This window comes from Channa argus, chromosome 14 (genome assembly GCF_033026475.1).
Source record: "Channa argus isolate prfri chromosome 14, Channa argus male v1.0, whole genome shotgun sequence".
Classification (NCBI taxonomy): Eukaryota; Metazoa; Chordata; class Actinopteri; order Anabantiformes; family Channidae; genus Channa; species Channa argus.
This window is the reverse complement of record NC_090210.1, coordinates 6,169,243-6,185,470: the sequence shown is the minus strand read 5'-3', so window position 1 is coordinate 6,185,470 and position 16,228 is coordinate 6,169,243. Positions and strand designations below refer to the sequence as shown.

General features: G+C 39.7%; 2 protein-coding genes across 9 annotated transcripts in view; both read right to left on the bottom strand.

Moving 5' to 3' along the window:
• The window catches only part of camsap2b (calmodulin regulated spectrin-associated protein family, member 2b), a 31,067-nt gene extending 26,000 nt beyond the window's left edge, over positions 1-5,067 (bottom strand). For 3 of the 8 annotated variants that reach the window (XM_067474431.1, XM_067474435.1, XM_067474432.1), the window contains exons 1-2: positions 4,387-5,067; positions 287-337 (exon numbers count right to left, since the gene is read on the bottom strand). In XM_067474431.1, coding sequence (XP_067330532.1) covers positions 287-337; positions 4,387-4,525 — 190 coding nt within the window. In that variant the 5' untranslated portion in view covers positions 4,526-5,067. Of the gene's footprint in view, positions 1-286; positions 338-2,699; positions 2,872-4,386 lie in introns of all 8 variants that reach the window. The other 5 variants (XM_067474436.1, XM_067474438.1, XM_067474434.1 and 2 more) reach the window with 4 other exon arrangements.
• A 705-nt stretch (positions 5,068-5,772) lies between these two features.
• ticam1 (TIR domain containing adaptor molecule 1) lies at positions 5,773-8,942 on the bottom strand. The gene is made up of 2 exons (XM_067475325.1): positions 8,678-8,942; positions 5,773-8,530 (listed from the first exon to the last, which is right to left on the bottom strand). Exon 2 carries the CDS (start codon positions 8,395-8,397, stop codon positions 6,634-6,636), a length of 1,764 nt encoding a protein of 587 aa, XP_067331426.1. The 5' UTR covers positions 8,398-8,530; positions 8,678-8,942; the 3' UTR covers positions 5,773-6,633.
• Positions 8,943-16,228: the final 7,286 nt, after the last annotated feature.

Genomic DNA, 16,228 nt, shown 5'->3' with positions numbered 1-16,228 from the left:
TGCTCCCTGTTTATTGCTTTAGTCAGATATAATTCTAGTAAAGGAATGTGTGTGTGTGTTGTAACACACTCTTATAATGCTGTGTGCTGCAGCATGAGTGTGTATTCCTGGTGTGTGGGGTCATTTCCTCTCTGACTGCCTCTGAACCACACTGAAGGAAACAAAGGACAATAAAGGAATCTGTCCGTTTAACCTCCTAAAATATCAACAGAAGAAAGATGTTCCACTAAAACAACTCGGTATTTAAAGCTCATTATAGAAATAAATATTAAGCTTGTGGTAATACCTCGGTAGTTTTCCAGTAGCTGTGGTAAGTGCAGCCCCCCATGCCCCTGCACTGATTGATGAAAAGAGATATTTAAAGCAACAGGCAGATGTTAAACTACTTCATCTACTTTGTAACAAGCCAAGTCACATCACAAGCATTAAATTGATCCACTTTATGTCAGAATGTCTATAAAGTTGATTAATGAAGTTATAACTAAAGCATTTAGCCACTGAAAGTGCAAATGTGATAATAAAGGTTTATGTCAGGTAATTATAAAAAACGGCTGGTTAAAAAGCACATGATCTTTAAAGAACAATGGGAATGAATTTGTGTGCACATTACAAAGAACCAAAGAGCAGGCTACAACAGCATGATTACACGGTCAACACTTTCCCAGAGTTTATGAATATCTGCCTTGTCAAGTAAAAACGTTCTTCTCCTTTGTGTTGGTCATCAAAGAGGAAACAGACAGGAAGTAGCTGCCACAGGAAGTCCAGGCATGGAGAAGACTACTACCCAGAGACCTCTGGGATCACAGCCCAGCCCACACAATATCACTGCAGTATTCATCTCTGCTGGGTTAAAGCTTTCTTTATATGATGCTACTACATGGCTACATGGTAGCTCTGTTTTTGGTCTTCACCAACTCACTGCTATATGCTCCTCTGTGCTCATCAGCTAGTTTCTAACTCACCCTCTCTGCCATTTGGTAAAGAGCACACCTGAATAGTGTCATTTTTTAAAACCTTTTTTTCCCCTGAGAAGAGCTGCCTGCTCCAACTGCACACAATGCTAGCACAGGCTAGAGTGGAGATATTAAAATAAAACAATGAGCTGAAAGATGCTATGATGCTCTGTAAAGCACCATTAATCATGTCTGCTTTAACATGTCAACTGTCCCATCACCACCATCCAACATTTAGTTTTTCCAAACTGTATATTTTTCCAGACTTTTAAAACACAGAGCCCAAAGCCATAACACTCACTGAATTACTGATAGGTGATAAAAGCCAGAATGCCTGCTCTTGAGGAACAGGCCATGTTTAAATTCAAGCCAACACCACCTTTTTGCCTCTCTAGTTTAAGAAGCAAAACAGAATATAATCCATGTACTGTATATGTCAAGACTACTCTCTTGGCCTTCCCTGTTTCTAGACATCCTGATGAGCAGAAACAAAATACAATTTAAACAATCTACTGGCATCTCCTGAGGGAGCTGAAAGACAACTTGATGACACTGGTTATATTAGTGATGTAAATGGTCTGCACTTTTATAGCACTTTTTTACCTATTGGCACTCAAAGTGCTTTACACTGCTTCCATTCACACTCACAATCACACACACATACACTACTCATGGGGGAGCTGCTATGCAGCTGGCCAACACTCACCAGGAGCAACTAAGTTAGGGTTTACTGCTCTTGCTCAAGGACAAGCCGGGTATCAAATCAATAAGTGCGGGATTGGTGGACAACCGCTCTACCTTCCTGCACCACAGTCACCACTGACAGTGACCTGACTGATACTGTCAGTGATCATACTGACTTCTGTACATGAACTGATTCATCTTCTTTTTTCAACGTCACTAAACATTAAACATTTTGTTCGACAAGTCAAGGACTAATACAACTAAATTAAATTCTAAATTTGAGTCAGACATAATTTTCTAGTTTCATATGTAACTAAATGTTGAATATTTAACCACAATTTTGCGTGAGTATTGAGGGTCAGAGAAATGGCCAGTTACCAGTAGTCATGTTAGGCCGTGGAGACTTAAAAAACTGATGTTATTCATGCTCTAAATTTTGATACGAAAATACATTAATAGTTAGAACCTGTTCTTAAAATCTGAGGCTAATTTGTTGGTCTTTTGCACTGCACGGTGTTAAAGGTTTATACGGAGACACAGAAGTACAAAAGTATGAAGACATTAGAACTGTCTTACTCATCAAACTCCACTTGGCCAAATGCACTCTCCCACTGTTTTAGCTTGAGTATTATCAATCCACAGTTTAAAAATCACATAAATTAGAGGTTGTGCAGATAACTGTGCTTGTCTGTAACCCTATTTTCCCCTCTCCTCCCTCTGTAATTGACCACTGTTTTAAACGTACTAAATACATAAAGTTTGCTTACTGTGCACGTTTTAGCACAGCCACGTGAATGCAGTGTGGAAATATATCTCCCTAAAGTTTCAGCACAACTTCCAGGTGATAAGGAAGTTGTTACATTTGAGCATCATCAGAATGAAAACGCTCATCGCTCATACGTCCAAACTAGGCCAAACAAGACTCGGAGGACCAATTCTGACGGGCCACAGTTCTTGGCAGTGTTTAGAGCTGAAATTGTGTCAGCAGAGAGACAAGAAAAAAGGAAGGCAGTAGCAGTATGCATGTAGACAGTTCTTGTAGAACAAAACAGGGTCTCTCACATGTTGCAGTACTGCGTCTTGTTTCCTTCTTTCTGTGACTGAAGAAGGAGTAGTGTGCAGCTCTATTTGACATGCACTGTTGCATCAGGGGGTGTATTTCAGAGGTCTTCTCTTTTGATCCCTGTCTTTCTAGGTTTTTCTGTCGCTGAGGCGGCCGCTCAGACTCCAAGTACTGTATAAGGAGAAGCAGCTGTTGAAAGCATTCATTAGGGGCTGGATTAACCTCTGGGCTCAGAGCGGGCTGGACTTATTCAGTCTTTATGAGGCCAGACCGCCAGAGCTGCATCCAGACCACACTGAGGACAGGAGACAGGTCAGAACTAAGATCCATACATATAGTGACTTAGAAATACTAAGGACACACAAATTTGTCTGGAAACATCACAATACACAATTACTGTCTGAAAAATTAAAACAAAACAGTCACGACAGCCTGTGAGCTCCCGTGTGTGCTAGACACAGCTATATTATATTATAGCAAAATGGAAATCATTAGTAATTAATGTGTTTATACAGTATACAATAATGACAAATCAGAATTTTTTTTTATAATTTAAAAAAAATGCCACATATTCTGTAGTTTCACTGCTCCAAGTTGGAAATGGTTTCTGTTACTTTTCTCTTGTGTGTTTGAAAGTTGAATATATTTGTGTCTTGGACTGTCACTAAAGTAAACCAAGATGGCCTCAGGCCTAAGTTAAGATGGCCATTATTCCCTCCAATCTGGCATTTTATCAATCAAAAATAATTGTTTCTTTTTTTTTTTTACTAAAAATGCCAAAAGTTTAGATTTTAAATGTTTCCCAGTGTGGTTGTGGTTTGGACATTTTAATTGGAGCTTTATAAAACATTATGCATGTTTAACTTGAGCATTTGAGAACAAGAGGACTAAATAAGAGGACCTATGTGTCAAACAACTAGAAGCAAGCTTGTTTTTATTTCAGAAGCCATCAGAGTTGTGAACAGCCACAGGACAACAGGTCATCAGTTTACAAGGTGTTTACACTGACAAATTTAGCAATTATCAGCTATAGATCTAATGTAGTCTACAATACACTTTCTTTGTTACTGTATTTAGTATTTTTTACTGTTTTGTGGGTTAAATGTATGTTTGGCAGGTCATCACCTTCAAATATAAAGTACCTTTTTATAAGGGAAAAGTATAGTGGTATTTTTTGACATTCAAACTTATGAAATACCAAACAGACCAACTTCAGCCACCAAACAGTAAAGGTTGACAGTGATCTGTACTCAATGAGTTACATAATAGGTCTGAGCTGACTTCTCCAAAGGAATAATTAGCATCAGACAAGCAACAGGTTAAACCAATAACCCTATACATGATGTAGAGGATTAAAGCTCTGATCTTCAGTTAGGGAGCCTAATGGACACACACTGCAGCCTATTATAAGATCTAAATCTCATAAACATAATACCAGTCCAATATTTATTTAGATAAATAAGACCATCCCTGTTGTATTTATACGACAGAATGAGAACACATATTTGTGTAGATAACAGCAAGTTAGAGGCACTTAAGTTAGTAGATTAATTGGTTTAGTCGATGACAGCCCATGTCTGATTACAGGCTGCTGTTTACAAAATAATCCCACTTGTCAGATAAATATTTTAACGTTTTCCCACTAATCTAACCCAGAAATGAAAACGGTCGGGAGGAGCCACCTACCGGAGCCGAAAGCCTTGGCCACCAGCCACGTCAGGCTACACGATATCTTGGCCCTGGTAAAGTCATAGTGGTCGAAGCTTTTGATGGCGGGGACGATGAAGGTCCGTCTCATCCCGCTGTCATCTGCCGCATCTCCCATTTTTTTCTCCGTCAGGATCCCGCTACACTGCAGCTGGAGGGTCAGTCAGCCAGCGGAATTCCTCCTGACTGCTGATGACATCCCGTCCAGAGGAATTCAATGCAGCAAAATTTCCCCTTCTAGTAGAAAATGAAGAAAAAACAAAAAACTTTGAGCGTGGCCTGATGTTAGAGATCACGACGAGCTCCAAAGGGTGCCCCTGAGATACATGAGCACCATCCTCAGTTTTCCGTCTTTATGCTTCAGTAAATCTTAAATCCTGAATGTGCGGCGCAGTTTAGAAGCAGGATTTCTACAGATTTCCTCCATTCCCCGGCTTTTCTTATCCTCAGTTTTCCCTGCGTAACGGAACAGCTGTATGGCGTAGGAAGACGGCTACAGTCCAAACCCGGACAACTGTTTCACACATGACCTAAAGAAGCTGTTTGTGTCTAGGTCAGTCTTCTTTTTCTTTTCCCAGCAGTTTTCCTTCCTCCCTGTGTCAGCGGCGTCTCCCCTGCGCTTTTCCTGCCGCACTGATCGGAAGATAGGGCTCACTGCGCATGCGCGGTCCACCCACCCATTCTGTTCAATCTGGCAGGAGTCACCACATCAGGTGGAGCCCAATGCCAGGATAGTTTTCGACTATATTCAATATCGTTTCGTGGAAAAATTGGGAAACAAACACGCACACGACTGTAGCAGATAATAATAGCTGTACGAAGTGTTGTGATTTTTTTTTGGGGGGGGGGGGAGGTATTGGCTGAGGTTACAGCTGAGGTTACAGCACACAAATTACTCTGTAGAGTAACCCTCTTATTACCAAAGCACACAGCATTGGAAACCCTCCTGCTTTTAATATCTTCAAAAGGCCATTTCATTTCTGTTCAAACTCCAAGAATTGCTTCAACTACAAAACACCCTTACCCAAAACATCCTTAAAAGCTCCAAAAGTAGGTTAAAGCATGTTGGATGTCATGCACATGCTTTAATGTGCTTAAAAGAAATAGCAGCATGGCACTATAACACTGGGTCCTAATTAAGCAAACTAATAAAACTAAAAAGCCATACACCACATACATTGTAGCCACCAAAAACAAGCATGAAAAACTACAGTGGCATTCTTTTTGAGGATACTGAGGTGTCCCTTTAGATTAAAAAAGTTAGTTTTTGATGTTTAGGATGCAAACACACACACACACACACACACACCTCAATGTTCCTTTGGTGTTACAAGGGGTGAAATACATACACAAGACTTGGCATTTCTAATATTTATACTCAAAATCCCATTTAGATCACGTCAGTGCTTTAATTATATAATACATTCAACAATTTGCGAAGTGTCATTTGAATTTTCACAAACAAGTTACCTTAAACAATTGTTCTCTTAAATCTCTGTAAAACTTTGTACATTCATTCTAGTATTTTCTACTATTTTCAATATGACAGGGGATCATGCAGTGTCATTATCCTATGTGGGACAACATCATAAAAAGCAGATACTAGGAGTTACACAAGAGGAGGATAATCAAGGAATTGAAAAAGACAAAAGCATGACATGTCTTTAAAGAAGACAAAGAAGTTTTTCTGCTTTTCCAATTGTTTGTTTCTGTGCTTGTTCCCATTTTAGGAATTAACCACATGTGGTCATTTACTTCAACCTTTGCACAACATGAACCAAGAACAATATGAAAAATATGAAGCTTTTATTGTATGTTAAACATCTTTCAGATCCCAGAATAAAAGACCCAGTCAATGACAAGGGGGAAGGGTAATGTGCAGCATGTAGCAGCAATGCTCCCTAGTGCCTAATGTTGGTTCTCACACCTGAAAAAGTCAGAAAGTATATATCTTAATTCAGTCAGTAGATGGCAGTCCTCTGCTAAATATTCATCTGAAACATACCATTTCAGTTCCTACCTTGGCATGAATGGTATGGTTCCTACCATACCTTGTCTGTACAGCTGTCATTTAAAATCATTATTTAGACGTGACTTAATTGCTTTTCTATTCAAATTTCTTTTTACTATAAGGATAAATGCAATAAATAATTTGGGGATACCCTGCTCTGGTTCTTACAGGTGTGAGATTTTAGTGTTCAAAAAACATGCAGAAGGAAATGTTCCTTATTGCTCTTTTTCTTGTGAATTTGGATTATTTTTGTCTGGACCTCCACTAGAATCCACAGTCATTTGAGAGTCATTGCCAATCATAATATACTGAGCATTTTCAATATGAATGTTTCGCACTTGCTGCCACCCAGCTTGGCTGTCACTGCCGTGCTGTTCAGTGCAATTGACAGCAAGATGTCGTGCCATTAAAAGGTTCAGTTTCTCTTTCTCAAGAAGCTGTGCCATTTTAAACTCTTGGATCTTTTGCCGCTTTAGTCTGTCTTGTCTCTCTATCTGCCTTTTCAAACTCTGATCCTCAACCCAGATTTTTTTAAGTTGTTTAATCTTTGCTGGATTGAGTGCCTTTTTAATTTTTTTCTCAAAGTTCCTGTTCTCTTCAAGTGGAACTATTGTCTGCAGAGCTATAGGAATGTTCTCCCTGGGCATGGTGTTTTCCCGTGGCAGCAGAGGAATAACAGTGTTATACTTGTGTGTCGTGTTTATGGAGTTGATTAAGGCAGAGTTTGTTTCTATCTCTAGCATACGAGTGTTGAAGTTGCAGGTAAGCAGCAGAATAGTGAAGGCTGAGTTGTTGATTGCATCTTCCACACATCGCAGAGTGCTCTTCCCAGGGATGGCAAACTCGTCACAGAAAATAGCACCTTCTGTACCAATCACCTTTTCCAGTTTTTGCTTAATGCTTTCTGCCATATCTTCCTCCTCAGGTGCATGCAGGATAACAAATGGATAAAATACTGCCTCTTCCTCTTCCTCTTCCTCTGCTCCTTTACTTTCATGTATTTCACTTGGAACAGGCATCTTGGGTAGAAAAATGTTTGTCCCACTAGGATATAGAATTTTTGGTTGAGTGCACGGTTTGGTAGCCCCACTGTGAGATGAAGGGCTGTCCGGCTTCCTGCACACAGCTGCAATAGTTGCATCCATCTTTGAGTCTTTTATTTCAGACAGAGCAGATTCATTGATTTTAGATTGCCCATGCACTTGTTTTTCTTTACATTCACCAGCAATGACAGGAGAGTTTAGTTTGGCATCATCTGGTGTTTCTGGAATGTTGCTATCTTCTCGAAATAAGATGGTTGGAGGTGAACTTATTTCTAGATGAGTGGGGTATGAGGGCTCTGAGGAGTTGGCCTGCAGAGGGCTGGGGAAACTGTGAACTCTTCCAGACTCATCCTGACACCGAGTAACTGTTAAAGTTAAGTTTCCTTCTTTTAGGCTTCTTTGAGAATCACAGTAGGATCCTGGCTTGAGCTCTTTTTGGGAGCACATCTGCTCTGCAATCTGAGGTCCACAAACACCTTTAGCTTCCTCTATAAGTTGATAATATTCCTGCTCCTCACCGCTCGTTTTGTGGCTGTCAGTGGAGAGGGCTCTCTGGTAGGCCAGATTTCTCAGAAGTGGATCACACAGCCTCTGCTCAGACAAACTTTTAAAAATTCGAGCAAACACTGCCAAAGTTTCTATTGTAAGCTCATGAAAGTTACCACAATAATTTCCAAAATCTTCTAAATTACCACCTATTTGCAACTTTTCAGCCAGATGGTTAGCAAGGCAGTTGTCCTTCAGCATCTTGAATTTTTCCAGAGCTTTAACATTCCTCTGGAGAACCACTAGACATAAGCCGTGTATGATGGTATCTTCATCTGACTCACCCAGCTGGATTGTCAGGCTTTGAAGTCGCTCCAGAGGTGTTTTGACTAATATGTCAAACACATCCCTTAGTCCAGTCCCTTGATTTTCTTGTCCCTGGTGACTCATTTTCAGTGTTACTTGGTACTCCACCTCTTGCCTTTAGCAGAAACCAACAAGCTCACATATAGTTTCCAACCTAATCTTCTTGCTTTTGTCACAAAATATGGAGATATGCACAATTTTCTGGACCTCCTTGTATCTTTAAAGAGATAAAACACAGTCAATGTTTGCTCAATAGATTAGGTGTTTTTTTGTACTTTACCTGCAGACTGATAAATTTTAATAGATCAAACTTTTTGATTTCCCCGATGCTTCCATGGGAATGAACACGATAACAGTAACTCACCGGCATGGTGTAGCAGCAGCCATGACACTGAATTTATTCTGGTGTTTCCAGCTCAAACAAGGAAGTCACTCAGAGTCTCTCTTTTCCCGTTCAGTTCAGTCTGTAGAAAACTGTTTTCTCTCAACAGTGCATTTAAGACTGAACTCTCAGAAAACCACTGCATTTGGTGAGACTCCTCAAACTTTTGGAGTCAAGTTTATCAGGAGCCGCACCTATGGCAGTTGTAGGCCTCTGTCAACTTGAGGACTTTGAACAACGTACTGATGACATCACAGGTTGTGTGCTGTAGTATGGGAGCTCAAGAGGGACAAAAGATAAAAGCAGGAAGTATTAATATCTGCTAAAATCACAGTTGTCCACAATCACAAATACTATCGTTAGGAATTGCTATTCATAATGTAAACACTGACCTCTATACCATACACATTATTACACATATTAATATATACATAAATAAATCTTACAGCATTAAAAATATGCAGAAAAAAACACTTCTTTAGCTCTTTTTACACAATAGGCACAGCAAGAGAGAAGAATTCTGGCTTTTCCTCCGCTCTGCTGAGAGGCAAGTGTATTTTTATCCACAGAGGAAACCTCCAACCCTGTATTTACCAGGGGTGGGGTTACACCAAGCAGAGTGCAAACCAACATCAAATTTCTCAATGCAGTGCAGACAGAGAGCTTCTCTGTTCTTGTTACTGTGCACTTTTTTGATATGTTTACTGTATGGCCACTTCTGTGGGATAACTGTAACTCTATAGGAAGTGTGGTTTCTATGCCTTCCTTAAATATGACTATTGTGTGACTGATATGTATGTTTCTTTACAGTATGTACATTCAACTGAGCTATGCCACATGCCAGCAGAACCACAGCTCTGTTGTTTTAAGGATAGCTCCATGTATAGTAGCCACCAGTACGCCAAACCACCTAAAGGACTATAAAAAATTATTAGAGAGCAAATTCGTTTTTTTACTCTACCACTTCCCTGAACTAGTAAATATAAACACAAATAACCTAATTCACCTACTGAATGTGAACCTATTTGAAAAGTATTGATTTTATTCCATGTATCATACTTAAACCATAGTTGATGCTATATGCTGAAGGATCATAAGGCTTTGACCACATATTTTATCACTGCTCTGTGACATTCATTAATACTGCACTGACATTTTTACTTTTGCTCCGAGGGAAAACAGTGTTTGCTCACTGGAGGCTGTCCTCCAGCCGCACAAGTAAAAGCAACACTGAGTAAATTATTTTAATTCTACTCAGTCTTTTAGCAAACATCAGTTAAATAAATTGCTGCACGCATAATGCACATAATGCTACTCGAAGGCAAACTCGTTAAATTGCTACAGGTCACAAAATATGAAGGGTAACAGAATACAGTGAGGCTGAAGTACTGAAGCTAAGCACTTGTCCTTCTGAAATGATCAAGAATACCTCACGTTCTTACTTTACATAATGGATGACTATTTAAGCAAGAGATTTTTCTTAGATATACTTTACTATAATGTAAGAAATATAGGATTTACCCAAGTTCCCCAGCCAAGTCATTTTCCCTATCTAGACACGACATATTTTACAAATACTCTCACACCATACATACTGTCGTATACCTCTCTCGCACATACACACATTCAAACAGATGGACACATATTTTGCTCCAAACGTGAAAACACAAACATACAACACACACACACACACACACACACACATCCGGATAGCCTCAGGATCATCTTCAGTCACTTATGTAACATACTGCCAAACGTCCAGCTTTATTGAGGTCAGTTCTTCTAACGAGAGACACACTCTCCCAGCAGCTGCGTGAGTCAGCCTGGCGGTAAATTTGCCTTCACCTTTAAAAACATATAGTAGGAGGCTCTGACAGTTTTGCAAATTGTGGCATTGTACAGCTTCAGAAATGCTTTTGTGACCTCTGCATGTTTTTGGGGGTGAAATGTTATACTGTTGACAGACAACATTTTTTTTTACTATTAACTAAAGTGCACAGACCTGTGTGTGTCCATGTGTTTATGTATGGGGTTTCTGGCCGTGGGAGAGAGTCCTGGGGGAGACACAGAAGGGTCACATATAAGAGGCTTTAGGGCAGACAAGTGAAAAGGAGGCCCTTTCTTGGACAGAGACTATGGATTAGGATGAAAGACATATGAGTGGGGGATGCCCTCTCTTTTTATATCTTTCTCATCCACTTGCTGCATCCCTCTCCCACGTTCTGTGTTGTTTTTGTTTGAAATGAGCAAGAAATGAAGAAGACCATCCAAAGAAAGACACCAAAAGATTAGTGTGATGCCAGAGAGATAAGATAGTAGCAGAGCAAAAGATGAATTGAATCATTGACGGATCGATATCCTCTTTAGAATTCAGTTTGTGAGAGGTGAAAAGAGGCCATGCTACAAGCTGCCCTTTTCCCAGCCACATGATTCGTCACACATGCTAAGAGAATTTAACACACTCACTTCAAGCAAGCAAATATATGCTCCACAGACAGGTACACGTGAAGACATACATGCACGCCCACAGTTTGGTTTTTATTGAAACAAATAGCCATACATACCCATACCACAGCCGCTATAGCACTGAAATTTGGCATTTTCCTGCATTCTCCACAATTCTAATAAAAAAACACACAGCAACACATAGGTTCAAAACTTTTATGCAACAGTTTATTATTTTTACACTGATGTTATGCATGGATGGCTGCAGCTCTAGGTTGCCTACATACATTCAGGCAAGCGCAGTCCATGCGTGTTTAATGTTTTAAAGCAGAAGTAACCCTGTTTATCACATATACCACTGAGGGTAGTTTCTGTTGTTGACAAAGCGGGCAAACAGATCTGAGTTAATGTGACAGTTAACTAGCATTAATTCAAGAGCAAAGGTAAATGAAGCAGGCCTGCGGACACGATAGGGGGGTGCAGTGTGGATGGGAAGATGTGTGTATGGCACCACACTGGACCATGCTTGGTTGAGCATGTAGGCCATGCCAACAACAATGCATAATACAGCCTTTGGTGATGGGGGATGGATATAACCACACACAACTCTCACCTCACATATACACATAAATATACACTCATATATACACACACACAAGCTTGCACGCGTGCACAAACATTGATGGTGATGGGGCATGAAGCAGTTTATGCTCATATCAAGCGAAAGTCTTTGATCGGTGTGACAGGAAGGGCACTCGCCCCAAAGGACTTAGCTAACTCCTGCTTTGCAAAAGCACATCCACAATAAATCAGGCATGTTTGCATTTGCAACAGAGGGGGAATAATGTCTGATATATAGCTTCATTAATATGCTAAATGTATGAATATGATTGTTCCAGTTCAGTGTTCAGACTAGCATGTCCAAGAGTGGCATGATAACCATAAATAGTAGAATGTGCAGAAATTCCGGTGGCATGTATAATCCACTCAGTTTAAGAGGTAAGTTAATCTGCACAAGAAATATACATATGGCTTTTAAATGAGCAAAGCAAACAGTTTTATTTCTCCTATATAAACATAAAAATTACAGTTTCTTACATATTGAGGATTGTAAAATATATTTAAGATTTTGTTTACTCCTAAAGATATAGCACATTTTAAAATTACAAGCACAACTCTGATAAAATCTGCAAGTGTTAAGGTAAGTGAAAAAGACATATTACCTAATGTGTCACAGTGAGGTTTTCCACAAGTTTGTATATTTCCTTAATTTCAAATCTGCCCAACCAGGAAGAGGCCATCTCTTTTTTATTCTCTCCTTGCGTCAATCATCTAAGGACAGAGTTGTTCAGACTGGTGTTTATTCCTTATTCGATTTGAGTGTGTAAGGACAGAGAGTGTTGTTGTAGAGAAGATTGTAAAGCCCACTGAGAGCAAGTTCCAACTTTAACATTATGGGACCTTGATTTTAGTTGCTTTGATTTTTAAGCACTTTCAATTGCAGTTATTTAGGGCTATATAATAAATGTACTTGACTAATGTAAAGTAATTTCTGGATTAAAATGGGCTTGATAAAAATTGCATATATAATTATAGCCAGTGAAAAAGGTTGTAAAAGTTGTCTATCCAGTCTTAGCAGTCATAGATCTACAGACAAGAGGAGAAAGGAAGTGACTGAACAAGAACATAGAGCGAGAGAGGATAGGAATTAGCTGAACTAAGAGAATAAATGGACCCAATCTGGCTGCACTTGGCATTAGAATGGCTGCCCATCCACAAGCCCATGCCCAATCCCCCATATCACTTTTGTCTGTCTCCAAACCCTGCGGATGCTCCGCTTGTATAGCAGATGCACATAACCGAAGGATGTGAGGCATGAAAGCAATGGGAAATTCATTACATGTTCCTACCCCCCTCCGTTCACCATAATCACCACAATTAGCAGACATCTGCAGTGTCTCCAAAGCTGCGAGTGTATTCAGGCAATCAGAGAAGCTTCAGAGACAGCACTGACTGCAGCCCCCTCTGTGATGGGCCTCATCCTGAAGGGAAGCATTCCATTAGAAACTCAGTGATTAATTGAGACTGAGAATTTGCTCCTGGCATCAAACAAAAATGAAACCCAACAGGAGGCATCCATGATGGCCGAATTGTACGTGGGATTGGTGGAGATGGTCCAGAGTTGGTGGGGGATTGTGCCATACTGTTGATGGTGTGAGATATGCTGCACTCTGGTCTCCAATTAACTGTAGGAGAACAGCTATATTAAGATTTTCTGACCCATCAAGTAAACGGAACTGGTCTGAGTCTTACGATAATACAGCTTTTATACAGTACCTGCTAACGTTGAGGCAAAATAGGTAAATGGTAGTTATTGCTTTTGCCATCTCCAAAATTACCCAGAGCACACTATGCCTTAAGTTTCAAAGGATGTGTACATCAAACTCACATTAGTAAATGTAAACAAAAATAAAATGTGCAAACAGCGTGTTGTGGTTTCATTAAAGTGATGCATTACATTATTTCTTTGTCCCCCATAGGGCCATGCACTGTTTTTAGCTTACACTTTAGCTTAGGTTAATTACTGAGTTGCTGGTTGTTGTCTTTAGATAGAGCCAGGCCGGCTGTTTCCAAGATTCCAGCATTTAAACTTAAATTTATCAGCTGCTTTTTGTATCCCATAGACACGAGAGAGGTAACATCATATTATGGGAGTTGTACCAATCTTTCCTTTTAACGCCTGTCAAGAATGTCCTAAAATATCAAACTATTCCTTGTAAAAGTTTCAGAGGGTTGAGTGGGCTACTGTATGTGCTCCATCTGTAGAGGATGACAGCATGTTAGACAGCTCATTACTGAAGCAGTTGGAGATGTCACTCTTACTAGGCACAGTATGGTACAGCCATGGCTTTAAGCCTCAGCTTAATACGTTGTCATGGAAATCAACAGTAGCACATCGGACACTTTCCACTTGTGATGGGTCCTGGGTTGGCTTGTGCCGGAATTACACACATATGGTCAAGAGAGTACATACCCACATGGGCCTTATACTCAAAATGTCAGTCAGCAGTCAGACATGTTAGTTGGTTGAGAACACAGACTATCAGAGTGAGTTTCTAGAACCAATACAGCTTAATTATTCTTTTTTATAATGTGTTTAAAAATTGATAACTAACAAATAAATAGATCGTTATAAGCCAGAAATCAGAACAACAACCGTCTTGTGAAAATCTCTTGGGTTGGTGTTTGTCCTTTTTTGCATTTAGAGGGAACATTCAGAAACGATTATAATTATAATATAATATTATAATGATACAAATTGAAAAAATAAATGCAGTAAAATGTTTGGCTGCTAACAAATTAGGGCTACACATTTCTTCTTTATTTGTTCTAGAACAGGATTTTGCTAATGACAATGTTATATGGGGATATTTTAATGATAAATTTGACGTGTTTTCCACAGTCTCGTAAGTTTGGAGTTTTACATGTAACCAAATATGAATTAGTGGTTAATAAATTGATTTTAGCCAGTCCCAAGCCCCAAGTAGATATTGTGGAGGGGTGCAGCAGAAAGGCCATGTTTAGCTGTGGCTACCCCTGAAGGGACAAGCCGAAAATCGTTGATCTTTTGAATAAATAGATAAATAGATAAATAAATAATTTCTTATCAGTTAAAAAGTTATTTTTAAACATATAGACCCTTTACAAAGAATGCCTTTTAAGAACGTATGACCATTTTGTTAAAGTCATAAGAGCACTATGCAAACCTCCAATTAAAAGAAAACACAAATTGCTTTGAATATGAAATTATATGATTTTCACATAATAGCAGTCACACACACAAACACCCACTCTGTTAGGTTTGTGAAAGAGCTGTGATTGAAGCTGCAGCTAAATTAAGAGAAAAGAGAGATTAGAAGCTTAACGGAAATCAAGCCAAGGCTGTTGCTCTCATTTGGATGTTTGAAATTAGATCGAATGTGGAATAAATCTAGGTGCTATACTTCTGAGAGCATCATTCCCACCAGTTATGCAAATTAGCCTTCAAATTCACACAATAATGAGATGATGTGCGGCTTTGTTCAGATTTGAGTGTGCTATTTTATCGGCTTAACGGAGACAAGAGGAGAGTGACTTCCAAAAAAGAGCTAATTTGTGGTCGACGGCCTCTTGGCTGTCGTAAAATTGTAGAGTCACAATGAAATGGGTGTGATCCTCCACTTGGTGCTTCCTTCCTTCCAGTCCAAGGGTCTGGGCCTAATAAAAGCCTGTGTAGTGCATCACAGACAGGCCGCCTTTCTGCTGTGTGGAGAAATGTGTTCAATCACCATGGCTACCGGTCAGAGAAAAGCCCCCACTGTGGTTATTAGGATTTCTCTGTCTGCTCACCACCACATTCCCAGTCTGTGTTATGGGTGTGAATCTGTATGTGCTCAGGAGGCCTGTGGGTCAAGGGTGATTGAGTATATATAAAGAAAATTGGAGTTTTAAATTTAAGTCATTATCTCCAGAAAACCCCTGAAATGGACCGCACCGGACTCGACGGCCTCCCAACAGTAGCACTGATGTGAGAAGGGGAATATGAGAAAGCTCTGAGCAGTATTGAATCAGCTGAGTACTCTCAGAGCGAGTACCAGAGGATCTGAAGAGAGAATTATCCATGCACCATTTCCTCCCCTACTCCTGTGTGGAAAATTCTGCAGTTCCCGTTTTCTCGTAGCCTACATACAGCAGAAATAAACTCATACACACTCTTACACAGTGACACACACATGTGGCCACAGATGGTCTCACACACACACACTGACTTTTTGAGGTTTGATTGCACAATGATTCTTGTTTGATTTATTTATAGTAGTTCATTTAAATCTAATTAGTCTGATTTTATTTTTTTTTAGCAAATTCATCTTAAAATAGGACAAGCACAAAATGCTATCCTGTTTTTCTCTCAATACCACGTCGTTGTTCCCTATAGGAAATTGCAAATATTGCACAGATATTACGATGTGAGGTCATCGTAAACCCTAAAAACTACCACAGACAGACGGGTTGACATAAGTGCTGCAATTTGATTGTTAGTCTATATGA